Source organism: Paramacrobiotus metropolitanus, unplaced genomic scaffold, assembly GCF_019649055.1.
Source record: "Paramacrobiotus metropolitanus isolate TYO unplaced genomic scaffold, Prichtersi_v1.0 Parri_scaffold0000041, whole genome shotgun sequence".
Lineage (NCBI taxonomy): Eukaryota > Metazoa > Tardigrada > Eutardigrada > Parachela > Macrobiotidae > Paramacrobiotus > Paramacrobiotus metropolitanus.
Window position 1 is genome coordinate 1,062,962 of NW_026570261.1, and position 14,056 is coordinate 1,077,017.

Sequence of the window (14,056 nt, forward strand, 5' to 3'; positions counted from 1 at the left end):
CACACAAGCTTGTTATCAGCTGCGTACAGCGCAGTGCCAGTGATGACATCAACAAATCCATGTGTTACTGTTTGCGTGGCGCATCGTGCTTATCACCGTAATAAACAACTGCTCAGTGATCAACATGTCGCAGTGAGCGCCACGCAGACACCTGATAACGCGTCCGACATGGCGCAATCACTAGCTGCACCTAATTAAAGTGCATCATTGTGCGCCAGCTCTGAGCTCATACTTCCGGGACAGCGTGAACATATTGTTGCGACGTGAATAACTACTTCTGTATATAAACAAGGCAAACGCCACAGGAAATATTCATATTCGCAACTAGTCTTGATATTTTTAAACTTTTGTATATTAGACAACTTGTTTTATGGTCATACAATTCTGCCTTTAAGTTGCTTTCACACTGCGTATGAAGAAATGGGGCGCTACGCCTGTTTCCTGACGTTGTTGCTTGTCAGTTGTATGGGCATCGCTGTATTCTCACAAGAGGAAGGCCAAGAATTCCGTTATGCCGGCAGTGATGCCACGGTGTACGAGGAAGGCAACGGTGACGATGTGGTCCGTGCCGTTATGGAGAAACTGACCAGCGTCTGTAAGTGCTTCTTATCGCTGCCAGTGCGGTTTGAATTCTTAATAAAGCTTCTTATTTTTAGGCATCTTTAAAAAGGATAAACAAATGATACGGACCATCGCGCTAGCGGCGTCGAACGACGGGACCAAACCCGGAACATTCCGTCCAGGTTATCATGGTGGAATCTGGCAGGTGGGTTGTGGATAATTTCCGAACATTCAAGACCTCTCGAGTATTAAATTTTTGTGTTTTTTTTTTCCAGGTGGACGAAACAGTCTTTCAGTCCACGAAGGATTATTCCCTGAGTTATCTGTGGCGTCGCTTCAACAGCGCTTTCAACATCGACTGGCCCACGGTGCAGTGGCGCGATTTACGGAAGCCGTTGTATTCGGCGCTGGCGGCGCGTCTGGCTTTGGCCATGGTTGCTGATGAAAACAACAACGATATGTAAGAACCCACAACAGATTGGTGGTATTCAGCCAATGATTTTAGAAAGTCAGAATTTTTGCCGATTATAGTGAGAATTCGCTGCCGTGGGATACGTACAGCCAAGCCAACATGTGGATCCACGCGCTCGGTTTATCCGGTGACCTCGGCGCGTACCATCAGATGTACCAAAATGCTGTCCAACAGTTGCGCAATATTTCCCGTACGAGCGATCTTTTTCAGCCCCTGAGAACGAAATTTTGTTGTAAACTGACACTCGTTTTCTTATTTCCATATTATTATGAGCAGGTTGCAAATCCGTCGGTGCGGATATCGCTTTCGTTGTCGACGGATCCGGCAGTATCGGATCGGAAAACTTCCAGCACACCCTCAATTTTGTCAAAGAAGTGAGTTATCTCGGTGCTCAGCAATGGCACAAAATTAAAAAAGAATAATTAAACAGTATGTAAAAGGATAATAAAAGTTTAAGTAACATACATATTGCCACATTAATAATTATTCAGCTAAAAATATTTTTCATACATGATAATATACGTATTACTCTAAAACCTAAATAGATATAATACCGTTGCCTTATTTCACAATATGGATAGACATTGTAAAGACACGCATAAAGGTCACTGAAGACAATCGAATTAAGAATTCGCCAAATTAATTCAGCATGAGCAGGACTACTTAAATTCCTAAGCTGAATACTGGAAATCGCACGCTACAGGTTATTAGCCGACTGAACATCGGACCCCAAAGCAACCAGGTGGCTCTGGTCCAGTACTCTGACTATGCGCAGGCTGAATTTCATCTCAACACATATTCGACAAAAGAGCAGGTTGGTCCTTAGTAATTTCAAGTGGTACTAGAACAGGACGCCCACTCACTGGTTTGCCGTTGTAGGTCTTGCAGAAAATCTCATCGGGCATCTTTTATCAGGGCGGCGGAACTGCTACTGATTCCGCATTGCAGCAGTTGCACCAGAACGTCTTTACCGTCGCCAACGGTGCCCGTCCCCAAAAAGCCATACCACAATTTGGTAAGGCGATAACCGAGTGTGTCTTCGTCGCTTCTGATTGGTAGATAATCGCGGTTTTTTTGTAGTTATAAATTTTTATTTATTTACGTAGTTATGTAATTGACTAATGGCGTCCTATGTTTACAGCGGTCCTTTTCACTGACGGCGCCGCCAATGATAACGTCGCGGCGCAAACGGAAGCCAGCCGGGTTCACAGCAAAAACATTACGCTGCTATCCGTCGGAATTGGCGGCTGGATTACCGAAACTGAATTAACTGGATACGCTTCAAATCCAAGTGCGACATTACTCATCCGGCACATATTTTAGAAAATATAACGTCAACGCAAATAACCATTGCAGAATGCCAGAACACCTACCACCTTCAGGGATTTGCGGATATGGCGCAAACGTTTGCTTTCGAACTGGAACAGCGTAGCTGTGACGGTACGAGCATTAATACTGCTTAGAATGGCAAAGTACGGAGCAACAATTAAAAACCACCTTTTTCTGCGTAGGTCCTGGTTTCGTGGTCCCCTTGCCCGTAGACCCGCTAGTTCCGCCCACACCCATCACCATCGTTCTGCAGCCGGGTCAAGAACAGTACATCTGCTTCATAATCCCGGTTGTTAAAGGCGCGACCATCGTTCTCAACGGCACATCAGGGACCTTGCTCGCCTACATTTCCTTCTCCGTCACTAAGCCCAGTGCAGAGTTCTACGACCATAAGATGTCGGCGGCCGCTGGGCAAATCGTGAGTGCTTTTCAAAGAACCAGACATTCATTAGTCGCGAGCTCTTACGGACGTTCTGGGTGATAGGTAACCTTGTACCTGACTCCGGCGATTATCACGTCGTACGTTGGACCCCTCGTGCAAGACGCCCGTGTCTGTATCACTCTGGCGGTAGGCTCGAATGCCACTGCGACCGGGGAAACCCTGATCCATGAAGGCGCCGTGGACTGTGGTGCGGAAGAGCGCGACATGCGTGATAACGATGTCATGACCCTTACCAGCCCGGGTTTCAACAGCCTGACCAACCAGCCAGCCGGGTACCGCGGCGGCCTCAACTGCGTGTGGAAGATCAACACTCCGGCCTGGACGACCCTGGAGCTGACCGTCAACTACTTCAATCTCAACGAGAATTTCGACGAAGAGCCCGGCTGGAACTGCCACGAACAGGACAAACTGGTGGTGGAGACCCAGGGCGCGGTGCAGCCCGGCGGGTATCTGTGCGCCCAGCGACCCACTGGATGGAAGTTTCCGGTGACACGGGCGCTGAACACGACATTCATTACCTTCACGAGCCGGGTGGCGGCGCCGCGGGAGTTCGGGTTCAGTGTGACGGTGCGGGCGATCGGGCGGCATCGGTTGGACTGCAATATCACCGAGATCCAGCTGCAGATGCAGAAGAAGTTCCTGCCGCTGCAGATGCCGGTGCATCGGTATCATCTCCTGGACACTTCCTGTATGGCACGGGATGGCGGTGCCTTGATCCATATGAATACGGGCTACGATCGATGCGGTACCATTCGAAGCGTATGTAACGAACACAGCCACCTTGAAAATAAAATTTTAGAAATGTGAGGAACCTTTTATCTAGAGCGTTCAATTTGCAGATGAACGACGAGAACTTGTACTTTACCAACCAAGCAAGTGCACCCACTTTCCCGTCCTGTTCCAGTGCCGGCGCCTGTATCGATGTGCCGCAAGTGGACATTCCGTTCCAGTGCAAACTGGAGCGCAAAGTTAAACCGTTGAGCGGAGTGTACAACATGCCGGAAGAGTTGTTCCCGCGGACCACGCTGGTGGACCGGCCGTTGCTAGAAGGCAACATTGACGTCGCTGTCAAGTATGAATCTGATGTTTTAATGGTTCGATTGAGTAAAATCGGTTGTTAAGATGTAGAAAAAATCATGGGTTCTTTAAACAGATTGGATCTGGCTCGTGATATCGGCTTTTCTCCGGCCGAAATCGCTAACCCCAGTTTCCATGACTTTGACTTTCAAGGCAACCGCGTGTATTTCCGCGTGGAGGGACGCCGTCGACGCGGCAGTGCGACGACGTTCGTCGTCCAGGCCGATCAGTGCTGGACAACGCCGACACCGGATAAGAACAATCCGGAACGCTTCGACATTGTTCTTAACGGGTACGTTTGAAGAACCCAGGTTTTCAAAGCCCTGAAGTTCGCGCCGATTTTCGCATTTCAAAGAGAGCAGCGTGTGTTCAACGTGACGAAATGTGTATCTTGCTTTATAGTTGTCCAGTGTATCATCGAGACACAAATCTGGAATATAAGCGTCACGACGGCTTCGGTGATCATCAGGATGTCTTCAGCGTGAAGGCTGTCTACTTGAACGAGACCAGACCTCTGCAGCTGCATTTCCACTGCATTGCACGCGTGTGCAACGTCGGACTGGACCATCATCTGTGCAATAAAGGATGCGTCGACCCGGTCAATCTGCCAGTACGCAATGCGGCGCCGGTGACGGAGAAGAGCGAAGCCGCCATGCAGCGTACCGCGCAGCTGGGCTACGTTAGCTTCGGCGGTAAACACGCCGTCCAAGGAGAACTTCGGAGCTGACGCAGTTAACGTCGTTTGATAATTTGTACAAATACTAATATGGTGGTTCCCATTACTCCTCTGTGCTAGAACAGCATTCTCACATAATGTATAAATGTTTGTAGATGGTTAGTAAAAGTCTCGAGATACGATAAAATAAAGAACGGCAAATTACTTGCTCAAATTAATCTAAATTAATTTCATCTTGAATGACTCACATGTGTATCGTACTCGCTCGAACAAATATCGCAGATGCTCGTTTCATGACTCCGCAATCCGCATACGACCAGTGACTGATAATGGCGCAGCAGGACGATTGTTTCTTCGATAAATTAAAAGAAATTTTACTGCTGTGACTTACTCTGTTTTTGTTGCGAAGTTTATTTGATGTGACTGGCTTGTGCTAATAAAACCATGTACCAATACAGTGCTACACGTGACGGCGATGTACGTCGTTACTGCTCACTACAAGCCGATAAACAAGAGCTTCTCGCTGCTCAACAAAACATTGTCGTCTGGCGCGGCGGTGGCAGAACATAGCTGCGCTGTGACGGCAGTGTGCTCCTCTGCTCACCACCAACCCGCGGGGGGGATGCTGAATCCGCAGCACTTGCAGCAGGCGCGTGGTTATATGCTGCCGATGAGTGCCGAGCAACTGACCACGGGATGCTGATGTTCCCGTCGCCATCGCTCTCCCTTTCAGAGGAATTACGACAGCGCCTGCAAGCCGTCCTTTTCCATCGGTTGCGACGGCGCGATACTTTGTATCGCTGTCGTATCCGATTTAGCAGGTGTACAGTACTGTGTTACCGCTTAGCAACGTATCTATGCAAGCATGATGTTGATGAGCAGAAGACCAGTTAGTTGTACTCATTCGGAAAGTAATAAAAATATTACTTTATGGCAAGTACTTCACAGCAGGCTATTGCCTGCGGTACTTGAAGTCGATGGCGACCCTTGCACCGCTGCGCTGGCCAATTTGTACAATTAATGAATTTCTACTAGACTAAACATATCAAGATGCTGAATGTCAGCTGAGCTTTGTTGCGCGGCCCTGCATTCTGTGCTAAATGCTGCCAGATATATTCACTATTCAGCCAGAGCGACCAGCGGCTAAATCCTGCGCTTGGCGAGGTCCTTGGCGTTCGTAAACAACGGACGAACGGTCGAACGAACGGTTACTGATCAGAATTTAATTCGTAACTAGAGAATAATTCGTTCGTGATAATTCGTTCGTAACTAATTTAATTCGTTCGTGACGCTGTAGAGAGGATGTGATCATGCGGGTGACTGTGAAGCAGCTCCGTGCCCAACTGATCCTGGCTAACTTTCTCACATCGCCACCGAAGCTCAAAACTGTACACAACGACCGCCCACACACCGCTGATTACATCGTTGGCTTTATCGCCGGCCAATCAAATAAAACAGAAAATTACTGGAATTCATTAAACACTTGTCATAATACGCAAAACTGGTATACATCGTGCTATTCAACGATGACCAACATTTCATAATATGCCTGTGTACATTATACCTAAACGCAACAACTCATCCTCCGCCGGGTGTGTGTCCGGAGGCGCGCTCACATTCAGCTCTCCATGCGTAAATTGTTTTATTCGACACGCCCGTACATTTCAGAATGCGGGCGATGGCTACGGCTTCCTTGGGGTACATACGATACACCCCGACCACTTCTGCTTTCTCTTCGCGGGTAAACGTGCGCCCGCGACGATTACGTAAGCCTGGACGAAGCATCCCCTCCAGCACGCCAGGGCGGGGCTTAGTGCCCTTTTTGGGTCGCCCACGGGGGAACGGTTGGACTGGTTCCCCCTTCAATCTGGCGTCCTGCCGACCCGCGGCCTTCACAAGATGCTGCAGCTGCAACGATAAACACGCCTATTAACCCGGTTCGGAGCGATAACGAGTCAGGGACGTACGCAGAGGCCCTCCAGCCGCTTCAGCTCCGCTTTGCAGTTGTACACATTCCCCTTCTCGCCCACCACCGTCACAACGTCGGTGTCCTCGTCGACGCGGACCGGGAAGTGGATTTTGACCTGGAAGCGGTCTTCCAGCTGCTTCAAACTGGTGCGATTGTCGCCGATGATGCAGGCGTGGATGCGGCTGTCCAGGGGCACCTCCACGCGCGCCTTCCTTTTCTGCACAACGGACACCAATAAGAAGGTTAAACTAAGTTCGTATTTTTCTGTTATAGTTTAGCGTGTTTTTTTCTTCAAATTGGCTCTAAGCAGGGCGCAATCCGAGGGAAACCGAGAAACGGCTGAAAAAGGCGCCGATGGGGGAATCGAACCCCGGCTACGTCGTTAGATCCGCGTACGCAGTACCACTGCACCACGGCGCAACACGTTGAAGTCCTTTGAAAGATTTTGTCGCTGTACGTGAGCCGCTTCTCCGCTCACATGGTGTATTGTGGCATTGATTTGATCAATAAAGTTATAGAGCTCGTATTAAATCTCGGAGAAAAAATCTGCCGATGGAGGGAATCGAACCCACACCCTCCATACTCTAGGGCCGAGAGAGGCACCACCAGGCTGTCGTTATAGCATAGAAATTGTATTGAAAGGTTTTATCGCACAGAGAGTCTGCTTCTCTGATACCAACGCCATTACATTCCGCAGCGCTGCTACCGACCAAGCATCGCTCCTTTCCTCACCTCGACCTCGATAAGGGTCTGGATGTGAGCGCGCGCCGCGTGCGCCTTCTCCTCTAGCCCGATAATGACGATCTTGTCGGCGTTCTCGGCGGCCGCATCGGCCCGTGGGAACTGCAGCTCCACCTGGAACTCGTCGCGCAGCCGCTTGACGTGGACGCGCTGGCCGAGCAGCTGGAAGTGCAGCTGGGGATCTACGCGCATCTCCACGCGATACTCTCGCCGCGCCTGCAGATGAAACAAGCACAAATCACTCCACCAGCACTAACGCCACCATACGCCTGCATACCCGCCCGTCCTTCAGTCGGTTCAGCTCCTTGACGCGCGCCGCCAGCTCCTCCTTGGCCGCGTCCACGTTGCGGCGCAGCCCGCGGATCGTGATGACGCCGCTCCGCTCGGTCGCGTCGGGAATGTTGATGTGGACCTTGAAAGCATCCATCAGCTGGCGGATGTTGGTGCCCGCCTCCCCGATGATGCTGCTGTGGTAGTCGATCGGCACCGCCATCTCCTCCACCACCGGCTCCAGATCCTGTTCAGCAACCGCGCAGAAATGTACTTGAAGGCGTAAAATCCCATAGCTACCAGTACACATCAGCTGCCGCACAATCAATTTCAACAGGCTGTACCTCAAAATCAACCTCGGCAATCTTGTAGTCCGACTGGTAGGCACTGATGTCCAACGAACAGTCGGAGAGCACTTGGATGCCGGTGGGGGTGACGCCCACGGTGCATTTGAGCAGCGCCACCAGTTCGCCTTCCTTCTCATACAGTACCGGAAATCCCAGCAGGATACCGTGATCCACGCACTCCTGGGCGGACCGGCGCGCCGTTTTCTCGTTGTCAAAGTGGCGCAGTGAAAAGCCGGACGTTCCATACTTCTCATAAGCTGCAGCGAGGAACTCTAAACAATCCATGCAATACAGTCAACAAACGCACACCGCATCAACCTTAACAAGTGCAGTACGGGAAGGCAAAACTGCAAAAGGCTCTTCTGCCAACAACTACCCATAAGTGGATGACAAATAACACGGTTATCGGGCAGTGGTTAAATAATTTGCACTGAGCGCGAAGCGCGGGGTGCTGCAATAAGCCTTCGTCAAGAGCATAAAATTTGACTGACGCCACGAAGAGCGTACGTCACGCTTTTCCAATTACACAATCCCAATACCTTTTTCCAGTGGTATTGGCGCTCGCGCTCATGCAATAATGTGGTTCGCAACCACTGCTAGTATAATTTTTACAAGTTTGTATAAGCAGGATTATGGGAGTACGTACTGCAGAACACATTGACAATGCACAGGACACGTGGAAGAGGGAACTACACTGCATATGTCGTACTCACTCTTCGCACTACGGGACACAGAGCGAGGTAGCGAAGCGGAGGGGTCGGTCCGGCGGTAGATGTTGGCGTCCGTGTCAAGATATTCGTAAGCTAGCCCTTCGCCGGTGCTGACCAACACCTCCAATTCAGCCACTTCGTTGACGTGGAATTGGGTTTTTCTCTCGGGCAGCAGGTGCATGAGCTTGCAGTGGAAGCCCGCCACTATCGACTCCACTAACTGCTTGACTTGACCATACTACCAAGAGGCAAGAGCATAAGCATCATTATCAGCTGCCAATGTTCAACTACCCAGTACAACAGGCATACGCACATCCCATGGAACTCCGCCTTTAATCAGCCGTGTGTAGGCTTCCATAGCAGCGTGTGTCGCCAGCATGACGTCCGCCGGGCGTCCCCTCGCGGGATTGCCCTGCAGTTCAATCACAAATGTTAAAACGATGCTCTTAAAGCATCTCAAGTGGAATTGCCTATACAGCAAGCGATTGTTCAGGTTGGAAAAGGATGCGGGGTCACGAAGCAGCTATGACTACGATTACCAGAATCGCGAAGCACCAGTTCACTGTGCGGTTAGATCGCAGGCCTAAATGTAATAGAACGTCCCGTACAAACGGAAAAGAAAACTCAAATTAGGTTTAGAAAAAGAATGGGGTGGGCTCGTGCAAAACAGTTCTCTGGCTGTTCTTGCAGCTTTTTACAACATGTCACGAAGTCGACACCCACTGAAAACCGAAACCGTAAAAACGAACTATGAAATACTGCAACTCACCGTCGTAGCACCGACTACTTGTGAATACCCGACACAGGCGACGCATCCGTCAATGTGAACGGCCAGTTCGCTGGAGAGAACAAACACGGCTCAGTGATTAAGAACACGCGGATAAAAAGGAGCTCCATACATCTTGACAAGATCTCCGTGCTCCAGCAGACGGTCCTTGTCGCTCTTGAAGGGGGAAAAGTAGCAGACACAATGGTTGACGCTGATGCTGGTTGGAAACGCCACCCCTGTCAAATGTCCATACATGCTATTCCAAACCACAGCGCTGTGCGCTAAAACCCCACCTTTGTACAGATGCTTCTCTTCCTTGAAGACCAACGAGGTCTCCGCAATGATCATGCCATCAGCCGCTTCGCACATCTCCCGCACGGACTGACTGGGCACGCATCTCTGCAGGACGCTTCCAACAACCTCTGCAATCAAAGAAAAATCTGGCGATTTTTGTACTTCTACTACGCATAAAGAATGCAACGAGCTCAAAACAGGCCACGGAAATCCTAAGTCCGACTTGGTTATGATGTTTTCAGGACGCACACTGGACGGGGAAGGACCACTCGAGCAGCGCGCGTTAAATGCGTAGGGTGCAGACTTACTGGATGCGATTTGGCCTGCTGTTTGGTACTTGTGCTTTATACTCATATTCGTCACAATAGGGATGTCTGAGGACGAGGACATTTTCGAAAAAAAGGGATCGTAGAATTCACAGGTGAAAAGAGACTAAACCGAGTAATATGCGTATAAAAACAGAAAAGCAAACCAAAAACTGTAGAACTTCGTAAGAATTCCAGTGTCAGAATTTGCCAATTTGGACAGTGTTACGACTGTTATCAGCGTAATACTGTACTGCAATGGCATTTAATATGGCAGTCGATTGCAGACTTCTAGCTCGCTTCCTGGGGGGTTGACAGAACACCTCGTGTGGGGAGAAACATCGATAAAATTAAAATTGGTTCTGCCTTCGCATACAGAACCAATTTGCCGAAAAGTTTAAGTTATGGCAGCAACTCGCAGTATTTTTCCACGCGACTGCATCGTGATTAAATTTTATTCAACAAGGGAGTCTAGCTTGAGCTATTAGTTTTCTTACGGAAAAACGCGTAAGCAGTTAAGCGTTTTCCAAAAAATCGCCGTGTCCGGACGCCCTTAAATGCGATTGTTATGGAACTTTATGCCGGCTGCCGACTTCTGTAACGGAATCACCTACAAAATTATGCCGGCGTGATTGTACACTTGCGCTGGTCACTACAATACAGTTTATTTCATGGCAAATAGAATTATAGAGTTGTCTACCCAATGCGCAAGCTTACAGTCTTATCGCAACGCAGCCTTGATCACGTGAAACGTTGCATGCCGCTCAATGCCGGCGAAGTGGCCTGGCGTTAACATTGAAACTGTATAAAAAATGTGTCGGCTGTGAAGCAGTTGACACGTCTAATGTCATAAAAAGTCCTTTATATTTATTGAACGATTGTTTCGACCTCCGGAAGCTGTGATTAAGAAAATAATTAAAATCAGATGATCCAGGGTCGCAATCAGAGCCCCTGTGCGGCGAACGCAGTGTGGGCAGTAAGTCAGGCGCTTATTGTTACGTCTGAATGGGCCGCATGTGACGGCAGCCGCAATAATTCAGAAACACCGGCGGCCGCATTGATCTCGCTGACAGCCGCAGTCCACTGGACTATTAAGTTTAAGCTCTACCCCATGCTATCTAGAGCAAAGATAATCCCGGGGAAAAGGGATGCCGCAAGTTTCTGCCCGACAACAAGCAGCTCGTGCTCGGAACTGTTAACGCTTAGACGCACCTTGTTGTTGTGATTGAACATATCGTAACCGACGTAGTTGACAGTGTACAGATAAATTCTGCTTTCTTTTCTATCTCTTTTTCATCATATTTGGAGAAACGATGGATGAACAATCTTTACGCGCGTTGATTAGCCGAGCAATCTTAAGTCTTCATGGTCGCGAACAGTTCCATCGTGGAGGATTGTTACGATGATTTGGAATACTGGCGAAACTACGATGAAAGGGTCCAGCCATCGCTGGAACTGGAAAAACAGTGGTAAATGTTGCCTGATAAAGATTGTTGCGGTGCACTGTACCTTCGGTGCAGTCTTTTATAAGAAATCGTTTTCGCAGTAGTGTTTTCGCACTAGTGTATTTGAAAACTGCAATGAACATTGGCTGTACGGTACAGCCTGTACTGCACAGCCTTTACGGTTGAAGCTAATTTATTATGTACTGGCACTCTTTATCTAGGTATCCCCTGTTACAAAATATTTTTGACATAAGCAGTTTTTTTATGAGACTGTACGATTCCATTAATGCGTACCAGGTGCAGACGCGCAATTATAAGCTGCACGTAAACTGATATCGAAGAAAAAAGTGCGCTAGGGTTGCAGTACAGTATTTATTTATGTGTTGGCAGTTTCATATTCCCTTTATTGCACTGGATAGGCCCATACGGGCCGGCACACCGACATTTCCTAACGACTTTTTGCTGACCGACGAAACGATGACCCGACGGTTTGTTGAACGACTAATCGCTGAACAACATCTCGCTGAACGACTTTTTGTGAACACCGACAAGTTGCTGACGACATTCTACTGATTTGACAAACCCAAGAAACCTAAGGAAAAACAACAAGAAGTTAAGAAAATTCAAAAACCAACGTATCGAACCGAAAAGCTAGTTGTCTGTCAGCAAAAATATTTATACAAAACGTCGATCAACAAATTACCAGAAAAGCAAGTAGTCGATCGGCGAGTTGTAAGATCGTCAAATTGGCGTGCTACCGCAACGGGCCACGCGACCTTTTATCCCGTGAATATTGGACAAAATTTCAAAAAGAAAATCAGTTTTTCCACAAAATGCATTTTAAAAAGAGAGGATATCTGTGACACTGGTTTAGCGATCCAGTAGTACGAAATAACAAACAGCATTAAAAATCAAAGTGTGCCCCGCCCGATGAGAGGAAGGCTCGTGATCAATGCCCGGCAAGGGGGACGCAGCGCTCGAACCTGAAAATGGTGCAAATCTATAGGGCGGGTACAGTAATCAAGACGGATTTGGTAAATAGTTGTACAGTATGTTGTAGTGTATGTACAGAACACATCAAAATTGCCAAAACAATTAACGTGTATTACGAATAATTTTTGGACCCCATGAACGTGCGGATGATTGATAGGGATTCGCTTAACCCTGTGGAGAAGTCGGCGATGCCTTTCCCGGAGGCAGCTTTACCACCAGCGGCATCGCCAGCGGGGACGGATACGGTTTTCCCGCAGCCACAAAATGCGGTTGCCGCATTGTGGGACTTTCACGAGATTCCCGACGAGATAATACTCTTTCTGAATTCATCCCAACCAGGTCAACCTTTGCCAAGGCTGACACCGGCGTTTGAGCAACAACAGCAGATACCGTTGATTCACAGCTCAATGGTGGCCGGTCCAGTACGGCAGCCCAATCCGGCAGCGAACGAAGAATCCAGTGCTATGAGTGCCGTCCAAGCCAATAAAGACAAGCGGGGACTCCTGAGCGGGCAAGGGATAAAAGGGGATGAAAGGATGAGCTACAGGGCCACAATCTTCAAAGCGATCATCGAATCGCCGCACAAACAGCTGACCTTAAGCGAGATCTACGCGCACATTCTCAACCAGTACCCGGTATTGTGCGCCAATAGGAAAGGATGGCAGGTACAAGCGCCAATAGGAAAGGATGGCAGGTACAGGCTACGCTACCCGTTGCCAAAGGGGGTTTGGGTGTTCGACGAGCGAAAGCATTGGCTCCTTCTGCCAATTTGGCTTCCATGTTTGCGACTCGTCCGTTAACATCTCAGATCTTTCAAGGCAGCAGCGAGCAGCTGGTCAGCGATGCGTGTGAACACTGGAAACTGGAGTCCGCATGTGATGAGTTACCGTTAGATTTGGCTCGTGTTCATCAGTGTGTATGGGATAATGCTGTCATACAGAAGGATGCTGATGTTTTGTGGAATAATGTTGGCGGCAATAAGCGAGCTGAAGCACGTATGAGAGCAGTTAGCACAAAATACGCCGGAGCCTGGCTCAATGCTCTTCCCGCGAAAGTTTTCGGCAACTTCCTGGATGATCAGACTTTCCGCATTTCTGTTGGCCTGTGGCTTGGTGCTAAGATTGTGGAGCAGCATTCGTGTGCCAGATGTGGTAAAGAGGTCGCGGAAAACGGATACCATGGGCTAGCGTGCAAGAAGTGCATCGGGAGAAGGGAACGTCATAACGGCATTAACGATATCATATTGCGAGCACTATGTAATGCCGGCATTGAGTCATACCCGGAGCCTATTGGCTTTTTGCGCGAAAACGGAAAACGCCCGGATGGAGCTACGCGTTGGAAGTGGTACCGCGGGCAGCCATTAGTATGGGACGTTACTTGCAGAGACACGATGGCGGATTCATACATCGACGCGACCTCAAAGTGTGCTGGCGCTGCCATGAACTGGCATGCCGGGAGAAGATTGGAAAATACAAGTCGCTTACTGATCGCTGTAATTTTGTCGCCTTTGCATGTGAGACTTTTGGCACTTGGTGTGAGACCGGCATTGTAACGTTAAAGGAGATCGGTAAGAAGTTGTTTTTAAGGACGGGTGAGAGTCGCTCTACTTGTTTTCTGTTTCAGCGTTTAAGTTTGGAGATTATGCGTGGTAATGCA

General features: G+C 48.9%; 2 protein-coding genes across 2 annotated transcripts; one reads left to right on the plus strand and one right to left on the minus strand.

Moving 5' to 3' along the window:
- Positions 1-293: 293 nt before the first annotated feature.
- LOC129590625 (uncharacterized) lies at positions 294-5,012 on the plus strand. Its single transcript, XM_055485946.1, has 14 exons — positions 294-595; positions 657-766; positions 837-1,021; positions 1,093-1,223; positions 1,310-1,407; positions 1,737-1,847; positions 1,913-2,048; positions 2,175-2,324; positions 2,390-2,473; positions 2,545-2,780; positions 2,847-3,563; positions 3,644-3,876; positions 3,958-4,173; positions 4,284-5,012. Exons 1-14 carry the CDS (start codon positions 421-423, stop codon positions 4,606-4,608), a joined length of 2,907 nt encoding a protein of 968 aa, XP_055341921.1. The 5' UTR covers positions 294-420; the 3' UTR covers positions 4,609-5,012.
- Positions 5,013-6,035: 1,023 nt separating this feature from the next.
- Positions 6,036-10,130, minus strand: LOC129590662 (uncharacterized). Its single transcript, XM_055485998.1, has 11 exons — positions 9,966-10,130; positions 9,657-9,785; positions 9,494-9,599; positions 9,364-9,433; positions 8,908-9,006; positions 8,598-8,832; positions 7,882-8,156; positions 7,545-7,784; positions 7,259-7,483; positions 6,525-6,743; positions 6,036-6,465 (listed from the first exon to the last, which is right to left on the minus strand). The coding sequence occupies exons 1-11, from the start codon at positions 10,045-10,047 to the stop codon at positions 6,136-6,138; spliced, it is 2,010 nt and encodes a 669-aa protein (XP_055341973.1). The 5' UTR covers positions 10,048-10,130; the 3' UTR covers positions 6,036-6,135.
- Between the last annotated feature and the right edge of the window lie 3,926 nt (positions 10,131-14,056).

Excerpts from the sequence above, each read along its gene's own strand:
- LOC129590625 (XM_055485946.1), top strand. The coding sequence starts at position 421 with ATGGGGCGCTACGCCTGTTTCCTGACGTTGTTGCTTGTCAGTTGTATG. Across the intron at positions 596-656 it reads GGAGAAACTGACCAGCGTCT|GCATCTTTAAAAAGGATAAA; the intron begins GTAAGTGCTTCT and ends TCTTATTTTTAG. Across the intron at positions 2,049-2,174 it reads AAAAGCCATACCACAATTTG|CGGTCCTTTTCACTGACGGC; the intron begins GTAAGGCGATAA and ends CTATGTTTACAG.
- LOC129590662 (XM_055485998.1), bottom strand. The coding sequence starts at position 10,047 with ATGTCCTCGTCCTCAGACATCCCTATTGTGACGAATATGAGTATAAAG. Across the intron at positions 9,600-9,656 it reads AGAGAAGCATCTGTACAAAG|GGGTGGCGTTTCCAACCAGC; the intron begins GTGGGGTTTTAG and ends GACATTTGACAG. Across the intron at positions 7,484-7,544 it reads ACCGACTGAAGGACGGGCGG|GCGCGGCGAGAGTATCGCGT; the intron begins GTATGCAGGCGT and ends TTTCATCTGCAG.